Source organism: Calypte anna, chromosome 3, assembly GCF_003957555.1.
Source record: "Calypte anna isolate BGI_N300 chromosome 3, bCalAnn1_v1.p, whole genome shotgun sequence".
Classification (NCBI taxonomy): Eukaryota; Metazoa; Chordata; class Aves; order Apodiformes; family Trochilidae; genus Calypte; species Calypte anna.
Window position 1 is genome coordinate 71,363,082 of NC_044246.1, and position 21,389 is coordinate 71,384,470.

General features: G+C 38.5%; 1 protein-coding gene across 2 annotated transcripts in view; it reads left to right on the forward strand.

Moving 5' to 3' along the window:
- Nucleotides 1-21,389, forward strand: part of PDSS2 (decaprenyl diphosphate synthase subunit 2) — a 115,320-nt gene that overhangs the window by 86,608 nt on the left and 7,323 nt on the right. Inside the window, exons 4-7 of one of the 2 annotated variants that reach the window (XM_030447886.1) lie at nt 1,506-1,580; nt 10,032-10,205; nt 11,698-11,829; nt 16,980-17,015. In XM_030447886.1, coding sequence (XP_030303746.1) covers nt 1,506-1,580; nt 10,032-10,205; nt 11,698-11,829; nt 16,980-17,015 — 417 coding nt within the window. The remainder of the gene's footprint in view (nt 1-1,505; nt 1,581-10,031; nt 10,206-11,697; nt 11,830-16,979; nt 17,016-21,389) is intronic. The other variant, XM_030447887.1, reaches the window with a different exon arrangement.

Here is a 21,389-nt window from a genome sequence, read left to right on the forward strand (position 1 = left end):
AGAGCTGGGGGAGAAGGAGAAGACAAAAAAAACCAAAACCAAACCCACCAAAAAAACCCCTCCACAAAAAAAAAAAAAAAAAAAAAAAAAAAAAATCCTAGCCCCTCATTTTCTCAGTTCCCCACTTAAATAACTCAACACATCTGGTAACACTGTAGGATCATTGTCCTTTCAGTTCCTCTGCAGCTCATATTGCTACAATATTTCTTTGGTATTGAGTTTCCTAAAGGGCAATGTGATTTTTATTTTTTTAAGGCTGTTTTTATAGGTCTTGCAAATTAACCCATATGCATTGCAAGAAAAAACATGACTTTTAATCAGCACCATTTCTAAAGTTAGCTCTTGCTCTGAGTTTATGAATATGTATATGCACCAGTGCTCAAAAAAAAAAAAAAAAAAAAAAAAAGAAAAGAAAAGAAAACACAACCTTCCTGCTAGTACTCATAACTAGCATACAAATGTGGTTTTATTGTCAAATAAAATATGCCTATATGTTAAAATATCTTTCTGTTAGGGGTTTTATCATTTAGCTTCTCGTCTTCGGTTGCAAGAATGATAAAAATGAAACTAAATATTTTAATTCAATAAGAACTACGTTGAATTTTAGGAAGCAAAAAGAGGAATCAGATACAGACTCATATGCATAGGAAATGAAACATTCAAGAAATTAAAACTTTGAGCAACTAAAGGGCTAGCCTTAAGGTGAGATTATTTGAAATGCCTGCATTTAATTTTACAATAAATCTGAGTATTTTTTTCCAATTAAGACAGTTCATGTGCACGACTTTAAATTGTACAGTAGTTCCAGAGAGACCATGAATTGCTTGTTTTACGTTCTGGATCAAGTTCAGATTTTTAGGCTTCACTTGAATAAAATAAAAAGCCTGAACCCTGAAGATAATACAGATTGATAAATCTGATTTAAACATTCCCGTGTTGCAAACTTTCAGTGTATGTGGTACAGCTCAGCCTCAGGCCATGCACTAAATACATCTACAGTGCACTCCCAGGGCACCCGAATACCAAATGATCACATTTGAAAGGTTACCTTTCTATGGGCTCTGACTTTTCTGTATTAGCCACGAAGATTAGAATTTTAACAGCTCCCAATGAGAGGTATTGTGAAGTATTTACTTGGCAGGAAAAACACAAAACAAAACAAAGCCCAGATGAGGTACTGTCTCATATTCATGAACTGGGATTTATTAGTTCTGTGAATGTCCTTGTGAGAATACACTCTATAGTTCACACTTTAGGAAAAAGAAAACCCAAACATCTCTTGTTTTTCATTTATATTAACTTCAAACTTTGATGAAAGAGTTACTGTAGTAGAGATTTTAGCAGTGGGTCAGGATCATGATTGTGCAGAATATATCCTAGTAAATCCTCCAGTTGTTCACAACTAGCTTTCTGCAAGGAAAGTTATGACCATTTACCTTGCTGGAAATCTGGCAGTAGCTTTAGTAGTAAATTTGATGATAATTTTTCCTCCTTTTCTTTTGCAGGTTGTGGAACTCATTTCAAGTGCTATTGGTGACTTAGTTCAAGGTATATACTATGAAAACTCAAAATCATCTGAGGTAAGAATTTCAGTAGGTTTACATACTCAAGCTTGGTGTTGTTAATGTGTGACTACAATAAATGTGATGACTTTTTCATCTGCTTAAAAGGAGGGGGGAGAAGAGAGGAAGAGAATTAGCTGCGGTCCTAATGAGTTTCAGTAGTAACATGATTATGACACCTGTGATTTCTGGAAGTTTCTAGAAATGCTTAAGGAGAAACTACTTTATTTCTGTGAGTGCTTAATAAAATAATACCAGTTGTCATTAACAGGAGCTCTAGGCAATTCTTTCTCTTGGCTTTCCAAACACTCCCAGAGGTTTGTAGTCAAGGTTCCATTAGAGGCATTTATTACAGTGTTGCCAACATCATAATGTTTTCAGTGTTCAATCTCTCATTTTGAAGCCCAAAGACATTACAAAAGCTTTCATCTCAAAGTCATATCAGCTCCTTTCTTCTTCTGAATGTTCACCTTTTGATAGTATCAACATGAAGTTTGTCCTGAAGCAGTGTGAGTGTAGCACTGTTCTCTTCTCCATCAAAAGTCCCTGTGCATGCGTTGCAGAAGTTGGAATGGGCAAAGGCAGCAGCTGCCAGTGTTCCACAGCAAATAATGTTGTATTTCTTTGAAGGCAGTTGTGGATGTACTGTGTTACTGTTTAGCAAGAACTATAATGAAAGCTGGTCCAATTGGATCTAGGGCTTTCTGTATTACTGGAATATTTAAGGAAACTTATAGAGGTGCTTCTTGAAGTAGGTTTGCTTGGACAGGGTGATGGAGCAAAAAAGAGTTCCTTTTTTCATTTGCTATGACTGTATCTTAACTCAAAATTGCAAAAATTTGGTAATTTAAAGTTGCAGTCTGCAGACTACAGATTTTATGATAGCAAGTTTTCAATGTATGGGAATGATGAGCAGTGTGTATATGTGAATATCTCTCAAAATCCACTAAGGTAGATAGTTACAGGGATGTTGCCTCACATGCCTCGTTTGCCTCGGAGACTTAAATCTTAATGTTCAGTAGGCAAAATGGCTTGAAGACTGCAGCACTAGAGGAATTCGTTTATATTTGTTGTGTATTTAGATTGTACCCCTGGTTTCATGTTGTCATCCTGTAGTATGTAGCAAAATTAATACTGCTGTGGAAGCCCTGATTGCGTGGGGTCCCGGTACAGGAGATCCCTGCACAGATGGTTCAGCACCAGCCAAACCACAGTGGGCAAGAAGAGCCTATCAAGCTGTGGATGTGCCAGCAAGCAAAGCATGGCTGGGTCCTGGAAGAGGATGCACACATCCAGCAACTCCAGTGGTCAGAATCTGCCTCTTTTGCCCTGCAGCAGCAGTGCCATGTCACTAAAACTAACCTCCTTTCAGCTTCTCTCTCTGGTTTTGCTTGAAAACAGCCAGGCAGGGAAGCCACCAGGCTGATGAGCTGAGCTCTTCCCTTGAAGGCAGTGAGAGCCTCCAGCAGCACAGCAGTAATGGGACACTGGGGAGATGCCTGGGGCTGCAAGCCAGCGTGCACAGAGCTGTCCTCAGGAGAGGACCCTGGTGCTGGGTACTTGGGGGTCTTTCTGCACCTGCTGTGGGTACCCCGTGGATAAACAGACTGCAGCCTTTGGGGTTGCTCCCGAGCACTGTGCAAAGGGTTATATGTCTAAACAGATGAGGTCTTCTCCAAGATTTTTGCAAAGAGTGTTTTTAATTTTGCTTTCTGTATTCAAGCAGGTTTCTGAATACAAGCAGATCCCAGGTATTTCATTTAAAAAAGCAAGCCAGCGAGTACTCTTCTGTGTGTAGAAATAAAACTACAAGTTCGGTCAGCAATGAAACTGCATTTTATATTAAACATGTCCCCTATAAAAATGAGAAACATTGTGGACTCTCTTAGATTCCTGCTGCTGCAGAAGGTCTTAATCTTCATTTTGTTAGTCTTTTTGGGCTTTTTCTGTTTATTTTCAGCTGCATTACTGAAGCATGCCACATGTGTAGATTGCAAGGGAAGTAGGAAATAAACCAAGCACAGCTGCACGATGTTTACCCTGCCCTGGCCCACTTACAGATGGCAGAGACTGACTTTGTTTTGGTGACTCTTTCTAAGAGAGGCTAAAAGTACAGTAAGGGTAACCCAGCCAAGTCAAAACACCATCCGTATGGTGGCATAATTGGCACTGAAAATTAGATTACAGTGTCTGAACTTTAGTCTTTAGGATGGGTATTGCTTGGCTTCTGATGAGACCTAGAACAAACAAGTGTGGGATCTACTTTAATTATTTTTGTTTAATCTTGTCCTCTGAGAAATTTGGTTCTATGAGATGTATGAAACATATTCCTAATTCTTTCCTTGCACTACTTTTCTGAGTCAGTGTGCCATTCGTGTCATGAACATCTCTTTAGCAAAGACTGCCAAATAGACTTGGTCAGTTGTTGGTCTGTTTTACTTGTATCCCTTGTGCATCTTCCCACCATCCCCAATTGCAATTCAACTGAAACAAAAATGTGAACTACATTTCCTAGAGGTAAGACAAATACTTTCATCTACTTCTTCACAACTAAATCTCAAACGTCAAACTATTTCTTTTTAAGAGTAGTATGTTAGTAATGGCATTTTCAGTGCCATCACAGTCTTAAATTGGGAAAAGCAGAAGGATATCTTCTCACCTTTCTGAGAAAGAAAAATGTATTTCATGTGTTAAATTTCTTTAATGCAGTTGTTATAAAGCTAAGCTCCCCAGTACCATAAATTAGAATTATTTTAGCACCAAGTTGTTTTGAGTTTTGCTAGATGACTACCTAAATGGTTTTATCTTTTAGACAAAAATAACAGCAAAATTCACCTTTCTCCTCTGAGACTCTAAGTTTATGTTTACAAAAAAAAAAAAAAAAAGTTTCATTTTGCTTCATTTGGATGGCTCAGTAGGAAAATTGAAAGAATCATTAGATCTAACAAGACTGACCTTATTTAATCCTAAAGACAAATAATAGATATAATTATTTGACAGCTCTCATTAGCACTTTTTCCTCTGTAAAACTACATACAATTTCACAGCCTTCCCATTTTAGTATATTCTGTTTGGTCATTCTTCATCTTGTCTGCATAGTGGGTCGTTAGATAATACTTAACTTTTCATCGTTATTTGAAGTGACAATCCAAACTAGAAAGTGTTGGCCTTGCTTACAAAGACAGCCTGAAGGCTAGGGCTTCCACTCAGGTTCAAAGTAGCAAAAAGCTGCTTAAGACTTTGTATTAATTGCTTAAATTAATACTTTGGACTGCAAGCTGGAGCAGAAAGGTGTTGATGTGTTAAACCTTTGCAACTTTACATTCAAAATCCCCATGCAACCCATAATTCTGTGAGTAAAGAACACTCTTCCCAGTCTCCATCTGTCTTCTCTAAATCTCTGTCTGATTTTGGAGTAAAAAATTGTGCCTTCAGTGAGTACAAAGATGAAAGTTGTCTAATCTGGCCTTCAGTCATGATCATAATATTTTTTTTAACAGGAAAACATTGCACCAAGTCTCTGTTCCCTACTTTTAGGAGACTCGGGCTTCTGAAATGTTTGCTAACTCACAGAATACTGTCACATTTTTAGAAAACTTCTGTTTTAATATCCCAGATCATTTAACAAATGTTAATGAAGAATGATTTAACATCCCTGTCAGTTCACTGAGCAGGGACAAGAGATAAAGGGAAGCTCAAGGTCAAACAGCAAAATCAAGAGTAGGACTTGAGCATGTTGGCTCTTGTGCTTTTTCTGCCAGACCATTCTTGTAATTACAAGTTTTTTTCCTTGTATTAAAAGTTTTCATGGGAAACTGCCCTGAGTCATTGTTTTTCCTCACCTCCAGAATATCTAGCTGAAGCTAAATGTGCATTACCAAAACTCATTTTTAGTGTCAGAATGGCACTGTAAAATAAGACATACAGTTTCCAACATGTTCCCCATATGGCTAGAAGAGCTGTTAGGTATTATTTAAATTTTCAATGGAATTGTGTGAAAATTGCACGTAGCTAATAAGTAAAACAAGTTTAAAAAAGGAATACACTAGTGCCCAGTACTTTTTGTGCCAAATAAACAGGTATTTATTTTACAGTGTAGGCTTTTTAAAATGCAAATAAATTGCTTTTTTTTTTTTTTTTTTTCTGGAAAAATATGGACTATGTATATTCTTTGATGTTTGGTCTCCAGTCCTGTTTTGAGGAGTAATGTTTTGGATACTACATGTGTCCATCAACTGGCCCAGTTTGAGTCTATGTTATAAGTGAATGATTTGCTTATAAACTTTACCACAGGAGGCAAATCAGATGTATTTTGAGGCACATAAACCACCTTTTAGCAGAGCAGCAGTCAGAGTCAGAGCTTTCACATTTTTTAAAAAAACAAATATTTCTGTTGCAAAACAAAAGGGAAAGATAAAATACCAAACTTGAGTAAAGAGCATCTGTGAAAAGAATGGAAAAATGTGTCAGAGGGGAAAAATGCATAGCTAGAAAGGAGGCCAATCCTAATTGTTTACTGCTTTTGTTCTTTTAAATACTAAGGTTTTCCAGAGAGACTTAAAAGTAACAGATGTGGAGAGATACTTAGATTTATCACAGTTTTTCAAACTTTTTTTTTTTTTTTTTATAGTTTGTTGCTTCTTTTTACAGTGTCATAATAAAAGTATTAGGTAGTGAATGGCATGCTTTACTGACCCATTTGCAGACACCCTTGTTCCTCCAAAACAGTGGAGACTTGTATTAATAGACCAATAAAACATGTCCTGTCATGTTCAGCAAGCAGGAGTACATCTGTTGAAGGCTTATGTGAAACATATGCAAGATGTTTGGCTACTGGTAGAGATTTTAGTTGCACTGGATTTTAGTTATGTAAAACAGAAGTTCTTAAACTACCTAATTTGAAACTTTAAAACGCTGTTTAGAAATACTTGTGTGTTTCTGTGGATTGTTTGTCCATTAAGAACTGAACTAAATTTTCATATAAGTGGTTAAGACGTTTTGATCATTTTGTGCAACTGCAGATGGCTAAGAAGGAGCTGCCATAATATGGAAATAAAATAAAGGTTTCCTTACAAATTACAGCTGAAGTTTTAAATTGAAAAATCTCAGATTACTTCTCCTTCCTGATTTTGCAAATGGCTTTGTGCACTTTTAAAATACAGGTTTCATTCATATCTTTCATAATAGATTTTCAACTGAACTGTGTATAAACATCATCTTTGGTGTGACAAATCAAAATGAGTTATTGTAAGTGCCACTGTTGTACTTGGGATCCTTGTTACTATCACTAAGAGCTGCCTTTCCTGATGATTGTGATCGCATGTTTTGTGCTGCAGTTTCATTTTCTAGAAGTTTTTTGTTTGTTTGTTTCCTGTTGCCTGAGCTGATCCTCTCAAACCTGCTTGAAATTATGGAAGTAGCTTAAGAAAATCTCAACTAACCAGTTTCTTTCTGACAAAACAGTAATTGACCTTGCCATTAGTAAAATGGGAGCTCCCTCAGCTTTTCTTAATTTCCCATAGGAAATTAGGATCGACAGAGCTACAATCAGATATTTCCCCTGTACACCCATGCTGACGTTTCACAAACCGTATCTGGAATTGGTTTCTTTCTTCAAGGGATGATGAGGGATTCGTCCCTCCTCATGCACTTTCTGCTACCCAAACAGCATCAGGTTCAGTTGTGATCTGGACCCATTTCTTAGGGACAGAACTCATGAATGAGGTCACACCATAGGCAGTAGTTTTTAAAATGTCTGAGCACATCTAGAATATTGTTTTAAAAGGGTTTTATAGGAAAGCCTGCTAGGAGTCTGATCGGGCAGGTAATGTCCACCTCTGTACTTTTCATTTGAAGTATCCACTGATGACAAAACAAAAAAGCTTACAAAAAAGTGAAGATTTCTCTAAAAGTATTAAGACCTGTCACACTGGCAGGTTTCACAGACTTTGCAATGTAGAACTAGTTTCATTTTTCACTCAATTTTTTAAAAAATTGTTTAGATCTTTCCCTACATACCCTTGTTGTAAGAATTACATATAACAGTTTATATACATGAAGGGGGAAATGGCATTCAGGTTGGTGGAAAACTTTGCCAAAGAAAAGTTGCATCTTTCCTCTGCCTTCTTAAGCAGCAGAGACTTCAGGGATATGTGGTCATAAAACTTTCTGTGATTCAAATCATCTGTACTTCAGTTTGCAAGCTAGTATGCCAAAAGCCATTCATATGGGCACAGTGTCTTCTTACAACTGGCTTCTTTCTGTAACCCAGAGATTCATGTTACCCATGTTTTTAAGACTTCAATAATGTATGTTTAAATCTGTCTCCTAGTTGTCACTCTTTGAAGTTAGGTGTCCATTTTAGATGTCCATGTGGCAGATAGTGACATTTTATGCCATGGTTTTCAGTTGTCGTTGGAATTCAAACTTGTTTAAGGATATATTTTTGTAACAAATTGTAGAATTAATTCCTGTATATAGGCTAAGTTGCAATGAATATTTAGGTTTCTTCAGCTCTTACCACTGATATTTCATAATGTCTGCATTTCTGTTACTGCTCAAAGGTGCTGGCAAGCAAACATTTTCAACTCACAGGCATTCTGATTTATTTTTTTTTTACTTCATAAACTGTTAAGAATATTTTCATCTTAGTTGAAGCTAAAACAATTATAAAAATCACTCCCAATTTTCAGTATATTCCAGCAAATTTTAGTAAATACTGGGGTTTTTTGCTGCGCAGATTGGTTGTTAAGGAAAAGATTGTGTTGCGTCTTCCAAGAGCTCCTGATTTTAAATTTAAAATCAATGAATCTGCAGCTGAGTGGGAAAAAAACCCCAAAACCCAACCAACTTGATACATAGGAAACTACTTGAATTAAATGCTCATTTTAATATTTTGCCAGTCATGGGACTTTGCATGTGCTCTGGGCTGAGTTAAGATATTAAAACAAAAATACTACAGTAAAATGAAGCATGAGGAAAGTTTAAGCTTGACTTTGTAAGTTATCAAATGCATAATAGCAAACGTGGTTTCTCTGTTCTTCACTTTCCTTGTACAAGTTAATAGTATGTCTGAAAGCAAAGGCATTTTGATACAGCTCTGAGGTACTTGGCATTGCAGAATTCTACTTTTTCCATTAGTCTCAAATTATCCTCTCCCTTGTAATGCAGCACTTCTGGGTGATATCCGTAAGGGAGGAAAATTAGAGCTGAACGGATGGATTCTATTTCATTTGTTACCGATTTCATGACAGATAATACCTTGCTAGAAAACTATAGGGTCACACAGAATTACTTCTTGCTCGTTTCTAAGTAATTTAATTGACGTCACGTTGAGGGAAAAGGCTTGTTATATAAGAGGGGTTTCTATATTACTCTTTTAAGGAATGCCTTTTGGCTTAGTGTATGCTACAGATTTGGCTGAACTGAGAAGCTATGAACTTTTTAACATTTATATGCTTCAGATTTTCTCTGTAGCTTCTCATTACTGTTTTTTTTCTAAGCAGAACAACCATGGTCTGTTTTGGGTTTTTTTCCTCTTCAGAGACTACCTGAGGTATGACAGTAACGTGTTTGTGAAAAAGATTACAAATCACATCCAGCTTTGAAGACCCATTAGTAGAATAGTGACATGTTAAGACCTTTTGAGTCAAGGGAGCTGCAGTAGAATTTGGGCTTTGGGAAAAAGGATTCGATTTTTGCTAATTAAAACACTTTGTGGAAAGTAATCCAAATTAGAATTTTGGATTCAAAGGACTTTGAGAAGTGTTGAGCATCTCTGACCTTACAGTCAAGGTGATAAAGTTCACTATAGGCATCACTGAGACCTCTGTCTACCCTGGGGATGTTGTTTCTGACATTTCTAGATCAGTGTGTTACTTACTTATTTTTTAATACTTTCAATCATTCCTCATCCTTAATATGGGAGTGGAAGAGGTACAAGTCGTTGGTCACATCCCTTCATTTTTTCAATGCAGTTCAGTAAGGACCTTTTATAACTATTTTTTTCTTCACTGCAATGGAGAAACTGCAGGGGCAGTTTGTTTGAGATTGTTAGCTCATTGTTGCTGGTAAAGGACTGAAGTGCCAACATACTCTTGAGTTTGTTTTGTTTGGATTTTTTTTTCTTTTTGTCTTTTTTCTTTCTCTTTAGTACCTCAATAGGAATATGATTGACCATGAATCTTCAGTGTAATGATACAGTCATTAAGAAAAGAATTTATGTGGAATTGATTGGCATCTCCATTGTTCTTTTTGAACAGAAAACAAAGACATTGTTTGTTGAAGCTGCTGGTATATTTATTCTGATACTTTTTCTTTATCATCCTCAAGAGAATACCCTTCCTTAACAGGCACCTTGGCACTAGAAGCTTTGTCACTCACCATGTGGCACATTATCCTGTGCCACTTCTGTGAGCTCAGGCAGCTGCAGTTTTGTTGTTTTCATGTTAGCCTTTGTTTCCTTTTCAGGAGAACAGTCTTACAGATGACATTGGCATATCTACGTGGAAGGAGCAGGTTTTCCTGTCACACAGTGCCCTGCTGGCAAAGAGCTGCCAGGCTGCAATGGAGCTAGCAAAGCACAGCGCTGAGATTCAGGACGTGGCATTTCAGTATGGGAAACACATGTCTCTGAGTCACAAGGTACACCTTTTCCTTTCAGACTGGGATCTTAAATACAGAAAAACTTGTAAGATCTGTTGCTCTGGAGCTCTGTTGTATACTGCCACTATGCTGTAGGCTTTTGCCAGCGGTGTCCCCAAAGCAGTGTCCATTACATCTATTTCCTTCATCGGCTTACTTATTCTTGTTAATAACTGACATCAGATGGTCAGTGATGCTAAGAGAATCGAGTACTGCCTGGTGTGAAGAAGTTTGCAGAAGCTACTGGTATGAACAGTGCTTATGAACTGTCAAAATCACACTCCCAGCAACGTAGTTTATTTTCATTACAGGCTCTATAATGTACCTCCAGTGCATCTTTCTGTGGCTGCTTAAAACTTTAGCTTCTCTACTCCCTGCATTCTTCTTTAAGCCACTGTCCCAGTAGCAGGGTTTGCAGGAGAAAGCATGTCTTGGGTCTCAGCTGCCACCAGGCAGAGATTTGTTCCAAGAGCTCAGCTGCCTACAGCAGCACATGAGCTAAGGCATGAGCTGCAGTGTCTGAGGGACCTGCATACATTCCCTTCTGCATCATTTGCTCTTCTAGAGGTGGTAGCTGGGAGATAAGGAGGGAGGTCACCACCTATAGACAGGAGCAGCTTACACCTCTGCAGCACCAGGGTTTCCCAGAGGAGGCCTCTGACCTCCAGCAAAAGTCTTGCAGTCCCGAGGAAACCACACACAGTGTAGAACTTGGATCCTTGGCCCTGAAGATCTACTGCTGCTGCACTGTACAACAACTTGCATGGATAGGAGACAGGCAGCCAGACCTCCCATCAGCTGTGGCTGAGTTGGTTTAGACAGTTTCTAGTTCCTCCAGGAGAAGGAAGTGGTTTTATTAAGCACAGCTTTACTGCTGTAAAAATGCCACTGTATGCTATTACTAGGTACAGTTCTACCAGTAAATTGCTTCTCGTGCAGACTATAATATTTTGTGTATGCTTTAATATTAATACATTCACTATTGACTTATAGTTGTATATAAAGTATTTTATCACTTTCATAGGAAGCTCCTAGCTATCTAGTTTCCTTTGTCAGAAGGAAGGTCATATTGCATCAGCTTTCAGTTGGGTACTAAAAGTAGAATATATTACCCTTCACAAATTAAAAACTGATATTCTTCCCAAAAAAAAGACTGTATCATCCTTTCCTTTGTTTTTTTTCTCCTTCCTGCCACTCAACAATGACCTACCTGTGTGTGTCACATCACTTGCCCAGCTCTGCAAACTCTCCTTTACCCATTTCTGTGCAGATTCTTTACATGCTTCTCTTTACCACAATTTTCTGTCACTGCAATGCATTCAGCCTCTTCCTATCTCTTCCCCCAAATCTGAAAAAGTGTAACAAAAGTACAAGTTTGAAAGCAGAAACTGGTGGGTAGGTATAGAATCAGGATACAGGCCTTGATTTGCTGAGTGGGTGGATATGTATAGATTGTTCCTGGAAACTGAAGAAAGATGTTCTTCTCTTTCAGCTGCATTCAGATCTTCAGCCATTTGTTCAAGAAAGTTCTAGTGACACCATGGCCTTCAGTTTGAATTCTGCTCCTGCGGTTCTCCATCAGGAATTCCTTGGAAGGGAGGCATGGATTAAACAGATTAGAGAGGTAAATTAAAGCATCGGTAAAGATTTCCTTGTTTCACCATTTGTATTGCTCTTCCCATTTATACTTTTCAGTCTGCAAAGAAACTTAGAAGCTAACAGTGGACAAGACAACACAGAGGTTACCTGTGCTCTCCAATACTTCAGTACTTGACACTCTTCCATGCTTTCAAGAGGAGGAAATCCAGGGACCTGACAGCTGAGCTCTGTCAAACTTCCATGTGTCAGTATAACAAGAAGATTCATTTGCGTGTAGCATATGTCTGTTCCTCTGCACTACTTGTGCAGTCCCACATCTTAGCTTAAAGCTACTTTCTCTGGCAGCTTAAAGCAGAGAACTTGACATTACAGTGGTTGAAAGGTAGATACACATTCCCTTCTGCTGACTTGGCTCTGGCAGCAGTAATTTTGGATGGGGGGAAGGATCTGCAGAACTTGGCTTCCTGACCGCTACAAAATATTTGTGAGAGCTGGCTGGCTGATATCCTTATTCTTCATTCTCTTAATTCAGCTGCTCTTTTCCTCAAATCCTTAGATGAGGAAGGCAGTAAGATAGCTGCATGTACCTGGTGCTACATAACCATGTAGCACAGCAGGATTCAGGTCCATGAGTAGTTTCCTGGGTGTTGCTGAAACGGAAATAGATGAAGACTATAGAAGCCATCAGGGAGAAAACACTGAAATGGCCAAAATTAAAATTGCTCTGTGCAAACATATTTATTCAAGATGTGCTTGTCAATGGCTCCTTTCCTTGCTGGTTTGAAAGCAGGACATCTGGGGAGAGGGTGTGGAGCCTGAGCCTCTGCCTAGTTCTGCATTTGTGATGGCCAGGTTGCAGCCTGCCTTTGCATACTGCAAGCAAGAGGCATAGGCTCTGCAGCAGTGAAATTTTGGGAACTCTGTGCAGCATCTACAAACTTAAAGTGATATCGAGCTGGAGGATTTTAAACTGAAGAGAGCTTTTTGACGTTTTGAAATTGGGGGCTGGCAGTTTATAACTGTGACAAGGACTTTTGGAATTCTACAGTTTCAACACAATGCTAACGTGAGAGCTGAATGTAAATGGATTTGGGTGACTGCAGTTGGAGAATAATGGTATGACCACAGCACAGTGTATAAAAGTTTTCAAACATTTTCCCATCTGCAAAATCTAGAGGAGGTTGCAGGACTCCAGGAGTGCCATCTGTTTGCTTACTAATTCTGGTACAAAAAATGGGTATTACAGAAACAGTGAAGCAGTTCTCTCTGAAAGGCAGGGGAGGGCACAGGAGAGGGGTGTGGGGAGAAAGTGACACCCACTATGTGAAAGTATCTAAAAAACACTACTTTAGCTCAGTATGAAGGGGAACACCTCATCCAGGAGCCTTTCTTGGCTTCTGTTGATTTAGAAAGGAGAGCTGTCTTCCAGTAACTAAAAGTACTTTTAGTTATCATCCATAGCCCCATTGTGCTATGTGACATCCAGCGTAGGCCAAGCACTCAAAACTGAGACTTTCTCATGTTGGCAGTACTCTTTAGAGTGTGCTTATAACCCACCTTCTTGTGCAGTGTCATTTGTATGGATTAAACAAGTGAAATGCAACTCAGTGCCTGCCAGGTAGAACTTCTCTTAGTAGCTGAGTTTATGACTATGCATATGGAAAGCATGTTATGGACTTTTAATTACTGCTAAGTAATCTAGCGTTCTCCTTCTGTTGTTAGCCCATGCAAACATAGATACAAGGGATTAAAGACAGCACTTCCTCTTGGCAGCTTCATCCTCCTGCAGCAAGTGGAGCTCAAGAAAGTGGAGGAAGAGCCCCACTTCACCTAGTAGTCTCCACAATGGTGTACTGCTCCGAAAGCATGAGGCTGGCACCCAGTGCCTGCCATAAATATCTTAGATGAAAGCAAGTCAAAGAGAGGATGCTAAGGATGCCTGAACTGGTGTGGAGTTTCACCAGAGTTCTCTTGTCAGAGGTCTGGATACAGTCTCTGCTCCTGAGGCAGCCATATGCCTCTGAACAGCATTCTGCTGCTGAGATGAGGACCTTTAGAGAGCCCCCTTGTCTCTTCATTTGAAAGAAAAAAACCACATCAGATATGCAGGTGTGGAAGGTTGTGTCAGTGCTGAGTGTATGCGTTTTGGGAAGATTAGATTCTGGTTTGATGAAATTTAGAGACTGCCTTAAAAGAGACAGGGCATGTGGTAGGGGGAAGCCTTATCAATGCTTAAGTATGTGTACATGTGTGTATATACATGCATATATATTTATTTATTTTTATATATATATATATATTTATACACACACACACATGAATGAATGATCATCCATAAAGACCTGAGTTGCTCCTGTTCTCACTGACCTCACCAGCAAAACTCTCCACCTTTGTGCATTTAAAACTATGCTCAATTGACTGTTTGGTCAAGCATCTATTTTAGAAGTATATGTTGGAGTACAGTCCTGAAATGCTTCAAAAACTAAAACCACCCAACTGTAAATGGCTCACAGGAAACACTGGTAGACAGACAAGTGCTTGAATGCTCTTCTTCAGAGGAAATGCTGAAATAGTTGCTGAATACAGTCTCACTGAGCTTTTGGAAAGCCCTGTTTTCTTGAAATTAAGCAGATAATCCAGGATTATAGAATGGAGAATTTTCTAAGGGTCAGAAGGCAGAAGAGTTGGTCTGTCCCACTCAGGAATACCTCTCACTAGACAAGAAAAAATGCTCTGGGTTAAATAGCCATTGAGCATATAAGTAGTGAGGTACAGAAGCTCAAAGTTTCACCGAAGAAATAAAGAAGAATCCCCTGAGAGCAGGTCTAGAATTCATCTTGACTCATAGCATTTTTAATTGTAAAAAGGAATTGTTCAGAAACTAGAACCATCTCATCTAGGCCGAGGTAATCCATGTGGCTTTCATAGTATCTTTCTGAGCCTTCTCAGAAGAAGCAGAGTTGGAAAAAAAGCATTTATCAAATGCTCTACCAAGCATTTCTGTAGCACAGGTTTTAGCAGCACATGTAAAAGGGACCATCTCATGTGAGAAAGAAAAGTCACTCTTGGAAAACATCCTGAGAACCTGCTCCAAAAGCATTATCTGAAGTCATCCGCTTCTGGTCTGCTCATTTGATGCATTTTGAGCCATTTCATTGGGGACCCAGTGATCACTTTTCCCAGCCAGGTGAGTGGATTTCACTCCACCTCATTAATGAAGAATGTCATGGTATTATTGTCCCTCACTACTGGCACGTGGTGGTCTTTGGTGTTCAGGAGGAAGGCTGAGCTGAGCTGACCATTCATGTCTCCAATATGCTGGTAAGCAGATGCTTTTCTTTGAGGGACCAGAGCACCCAACATTCAGAAACAGAGCTCTCCAGCCAAGCAGTGAGACCTAGGAAGTTACCCAGGTTTGAGAACTGTTTGAGAACGTTTTGCAGATCAGGTGTGATACCTTTGAAGAAACTAAACCAGATGGAGAAGTCTGATGTAAAAGGGAAAAAAAAATGTATGTGTCTGAACTCAAAGTAAACATCAAAGAGCCAAGCTACTGTGAGGTTAAAACGAAAGGAAAAAAACGAAGATGCAATTGTAGTATGGAAGGCTTTAGGAAACATTAGATAAAGTTGCTGCTTGGAGGAGCATGACTGCCATTGACTTGAATGCTGAAGAGGAACAGAGCATGATAAAATAATGTTGCTGTTTGTAATGTGTATTATATGCAGGAGGAGGCATGCTGGGCACACCTCTGCTGGTATTGCTAAGATTAAAAAGCATCTTCCTCAAACAGATTGGCAAATTCTCCCCTGCAGTGTGAATCTGCATATAGGCAATCGTTTGTTAAAGGACATATTTCTGCTGTGTTATGATATACAATATAGCTACTAGATTTATCTTGAAGAAGCCATAAGATCCAACCGGTATGAATAAAAGTTGGCAAACCAAAAAGATGGGAATACACAAATAAGGAAGCAGTTATTGGCAGTGGTTTTGCTGCTCCCAAATGCTATCAGGCTGTTTTCTTAATATGCATTCCAGAAAAGCTGAATCTTAAGAAACTTACAAAGAGCAGTAAAAGCTTTTGTAGATCAGTCACCTTTTGCTTTCAGTGGAATTACTTTTGTTATCTACTGTTTCCTTTTCTGTTCTGTTTGCTTAGTCCCTCGTCAGTTCTTTTCCCTATTGTATTTTTCCTCCCTTTATTTTTAAAAGCTGTGTCATCTCAGCAACATCTCTTCAAAGATGTGCTTGCCACATAGTGTTGCTCTTCACTTCAGGCCTCAGCTCTTCTGGTTATACCAGTTGGTCTGCTTCTTTGAGCTGCTCTCTACAGAGGACCCAGAGAGGCAATGGTCCTAATCTACATCCTTTCAGGAGAGAAGTTCTGGAACAACTCAGGTTTCTGGTCTTCCCTTGCAGAGGCTAGAGTGAAAGAAACTACAGTGATTTTTATTTTTTTTAATTTTTTTTTTAAATTTTTTTTCTTTTTTTTTGTGTTTTTTTTCCCTCAATGTGCCTGAAAAGAGAACAGCTGCATTTGGACAAGGTGATAATGATACAGCTAGGCTGGACCTGAGGGAAGAGCTTCAAGTTATTTAAACAAGAATGCTCTGGGTCCGGCAGAGCTGCCACTGGGTGAGAAAACACAGACATCTCTTCTACATCACCCTGTAACAAAACTAAGGAATTTGGTCTCCATACTTTCTGCAGCTGGACAAGGAAACATTTAGAATTTATTCATACTTGTTTCTGAAAATGCTAGGAGTCAGAAGTTGTATGTATCTGCTCCTTAAGTAAAGGGTGGTGCTGGGTGCTGATATACAGTTTTAAATCCAAAGCACAATTAAGATATCTAACTGGAGTCTAATAGTGCTGAGATGATCCTGACATCCCCTTTTGAGAGTTCCAGACTATTAACTGTGTGCAAAATCACTATAGGTACCTAAAAATTAAATTAAAAAATGCAAAGGAGACCTGCAGCTCTCCTCTGAAACAGAATCATGTTGTATAAGGTGACAGCACATTTTGTTGTATTTTAGGTTTTCTCGTATCAGATTCCTAAAGAAAGTTGGTTATGTTTAAAGTAATAGCTCTTTTAATTGCACTCTTTATTCTTGCAATTCTAGTTTGTATAGTATTTAATGTCTTACATAAAATCTCTTTTTCTTTAAGGCACAAGGAAAAGGAAATATAATGGACTACAAGAAGGTTGGTAACTTACATTTAAGTCTGTTTATTGTAATGTTTCTTGTAATATTTTAAAGGATATTCTTGGCAGTTGAGAGAAACTTCCTTACTAAAGTCACAGTTTGTGCATGTGAGAGAAAGGCTTGTGTAATTTCTTGATTTTAAAAAACCAGTAATAGTGAGCTCTGTTGTAAGTATCAGATACATCTACTTAATAATTATTTTTGCCATTATTTATCCCGTTTATTTCCTCAAACTTGATTTTGAAAGCAGGTTACTGATGGCTTTTGCCGTCTTCTTTTTCTGCAGTCATTTACAGGTTAGTTTTTTATCTCACCTTAATGCCATGCCATCTATTAAAACCAACTTATTTACATGTTTTATAATTATTTGTGTTTCTTTCAGTCCCTGTTACAAACTTTAGCTAAGTCACCACTGCATTTGCAACTGGGACTGTTCTATAGTAAAGGCAGATATGATCCAGCCAGCTTATCCACTGAAAATATCTGGGACAACATAAAGCTCTTGGGGAGCTTTAGGATATGGCTGAAAAGGTTGCCCCTGGTCAGACACTGGAGCACAGGGTGCTTGTGGTAGAGACAGAAGGTGAGGTTGCATCCTTGGCTCATTTATTGAGCACAAGACTGACTTGTTCCAAATCTTCAGGAGATCATGAGGGTCCAGTTAGTTATTTCCAGCATCAATGGGGATATAATAGAGAAATTATTTGGTCACATGCATAGTCGAGAATTGTTTCTTCATCTGGGACCTGAAGAGTGTCACAGTTGTGACTGCTGCTTGTACAGAAAGCTAACATGCAGGTACAGGTGAAACTTTTTTGTTATAATGATGTTGTGTGAAGAAAATCTGGATTGTTGTAATACCTTCCTTCCTTCCTTCCTTCCTTCCTTCCTTCCTTCCTTCCTTCCTTCCTTCCTTCCTTCCTTCCTTCCTTCCTTCCTTCCTTCCTTCCTTCCTTCCTTCCTTCCTTCCTTCCTTCCTTCCTTCCTTCCTTCCTTCCTTCCTTCCTTCCTTCCTTCCTTCCTTCCTTCCTTCCTTCCTTCCTTCCTTCCTTCCTTCCTTCCTTCCTTCCTTCCTTCCTTCCTTCCTTCCTTCCTTCCCCCCCTCCCCCCTTTTGTGTACATCCAGAATGCATTTTCTTCTTTTAATTATTATAATCATGACCTGCCTAATGTTACTTCCATAGTTTTTAAAAATGAAAAGGAGGAAGAAGAAGAGCTTCTAAAATTACCTTAGTGAATTAAATATTTGTCAGTGTATTCTGTATTTTGGCTGAAACGGTTTCATATATTGGGTCCTTCCCATGAAATCTAAAAATCTAAAGTGTGTTTAGACAACTTGGACACTTGAATAGAAAGAAAGGAAGGGAGGGGTCCCTTCTTCAAGTTTTATATTTTGAGCAATAAACTTCAGCCAGGAACCACATGATTTTATTAGCTCCAGGTAACTGTCTCTTGCATAAGCACAGATTTACGAGTTTAGTAATAGAGTGAAAAGATCTCCGTAGTTTTCATGGCCTCAAGTAATAATCAGGTTTGGGTTTTGTAATACTTTCAAAACCCTGATGTCACATCCCTTTCTTCTATGTGTCTTGATTTAAAAGGCATCATTAGTTACATCCATGCTAAATGAACCCAGTAGCCTGTAGCTCACTCCAGTGTAGTAGCTTGGCCAGTACATGCACACAGCCAATTAGAAGGCATGTTATGCAGTACAATTTTTTTTTTTCCCCTTTGCTGTGATGTAGTATTTCTACATTGCTAGGGTCAGTATTTTACATATTGCTCAGTCTCTTATTCTCAGCATCAAGGTCTTCCCTCATCTTTCTGTTCAGTTGCTAGAATTACTTCACTGTTCCTAATCAAATCTGGGGGCTTGTTTTCTCCAAAAGATCTCTTTTTTAATTTTGGAAAATTGAAGGTCCCCAAAGTTAGCTGTAGAGCTTCATTGTGTCACTTAATTCAGATCAAAATGTTTATTTAGCTGAATTCCTAAATATATGTATACAAAATTATTAGCTTTTTTGCCTGCTTAAACATATTTAACTTACTTGCTATGACTTTAAATTAAAATAATTAAGGTAAATTTGAGAAACTTAAGTCCACCCATTTAACATGTCTCCTTAAAATACAAAGGTCTTGTTTTATTTGAGTTTTGACACTGCTCAGGAATTTGAATTGTTCTTTTGATGCTTTTTATATTAAAGTGTGAGACTGACAAAAATATCTAGATGGTACCAGTAAATTTAGTGAGGGCTCTGACATCAAGTAAAATACTTTCTGTTAATTTAATTAGGTCTGAGACTGTCATGTCAAAAGGCCACTGTGTTCTGCAAAAATTTTTAGTATTTTTCCTCAGCTTTTCTCAATCTTTTTATCAGAAGGACTTTGATACCACAGAAGGTTTATTTTAAGGTCTCTGTTTCTGAATGTATTTTGTCACATTAGTATCTGTATCTTATATTTCCTACACCATTACACTGCATCCAGACAAATTATTGATCCATCATTGTGGTGTTTTAAAGTCTCTTCTACAGATGAAAAAGTAGTTTCAGCTCTGTATGTTTCTCATATAACAAAAAAGAAAGTACCAGTACATGGCAGAAGCAAAATTCATATATGTGACTGAAAGAGCCAGCAACTTTCCTGTCACACTTATTTGTAATTTGGATTTTGGCAAAAATCTCAGAGTTTTAAAAATCAGAAAGCTTTTATCCATTTTACATCTACTTTACATGCAAGGTAAGCTGTGTATTTCTGAAACAACAAATTGAGTTTAATTGTTTACTATTTCATAATGCAGATTTAAGACTCTCCACTGAAATCAAGACCTTAGTGGTGCTTGGCATTACACTCACTTAACAAGTCTGTACAATGAAGGCTCAACTAGCAGCAGAAATGAGTAATCTGGTTTCTGGTCAATGCTCTAGAAAAATTTTAGGACAAAGCTAACTAAAGGTATATGTGCTTTGGTTTGCAGCCTATCAGTATGCTACTGCAAGGATTTGTTGTTTCTTTAAATGCATTATTCAGGAAAGATAAATTAAGTGAAAGAGGGTGTAGCAAAACTTCTTTTGTTTACTGTAGCCTTGTCCCTTTGCTCTGCTATCTGTTGTAAAGGACCTTGATCCAAACTGGCATGGGAAACAGAGTACAACATCACAGTATGCTGTGACATACTTTGTAGATAAAACTCTATGCCCAGCCTTAACACAGAGAGCAGAGCATCTTTCTGTACAGTACTGGAAATACCAGGAGTCCTGAAGTGGCAGATCCAGCCATGGATATAGACTGCATGGTACGAATGTCAACTTCCCATATGGTAGGAAAGAACTAGAGAAGGAAAATGGGAAAGGTGACATTCAGAAACAAGGAGGTTTCTCAGTGGTAGCCTGCTGTCATGCAACTAATAAATAGCAATAAGACAGTGCCATCCAGTTGTGGTACCGAGAGGTACCGAGAGTCCCAGGGCTCCCTCCCCCAGCTCACCGCCGGCTGCCATGCTTGGTGCATCCATCCTGATTCTGTGCTGACTGCAGAGCAGGTTTACAGCCCCTTGGCACAAATGACAGTGGTCCCACAGCTGTCTTTCATCAAGTGCCAGGGAATCCCTGGGAGATGTGTCATGGGGTGTATGGGCCACGCGCTGTTCTTCGCTCCCTTGCTCCTGAAATGCAACGAAGAGTTAAAAAAGGGAGGGTTGTTGTTTGTAGATGCTTATGACCTGTGGCAGTTTTCCATGAAAATTTCTCTTGTTTGTTTTGGAGGAGCCACTACCATTAGTTTCTTTTGTTATGTGTATTAAAAAACAGAACAGGAGGTGATTTAATGACTGTAAGATTTTTTAGATGTGGTAATAATATTACACAAACAGCCAAACGCATTCAAAGGAAGCAATTTTCTCCTTGTTGGAGTTAACAGTTGGAATTATCAAGGTGTATATTAAGTTCCAAAAATCAGTTGCATCTTTGTTTTTAATCAGTGGGTATTTTCCATGGTTTCTTTGGGGTGAGAATCCAGCGCAACTTTTGTTTCAGCAAAGCAAACAACTATCATATCTTTTGGCATAAATACCAAGTTAATTGCTTGTGTATGCTAAACTGGCAATTAACAATCATTATTTTCATTAATGTGATTTAAGAAAGTCACACTTGGCAAAAATTTCATCACTTAACCACCATTGTTTAGATTTAAAAGCTAGTGGGCCTTGTTAAGTTCATTGTGAAAGACATGGAAAGGCATAAGGAGGAGGACTTGGTGTCTCCTCTAAAATATTAAAGAGTTTGTACAATCAATCAGTGTCTCAGGATGACTGGTAACTTTTTGGCAAAGTGTACTACAAGAACTGCGTAACAGCTGGAGTAGCAGTGTTCCC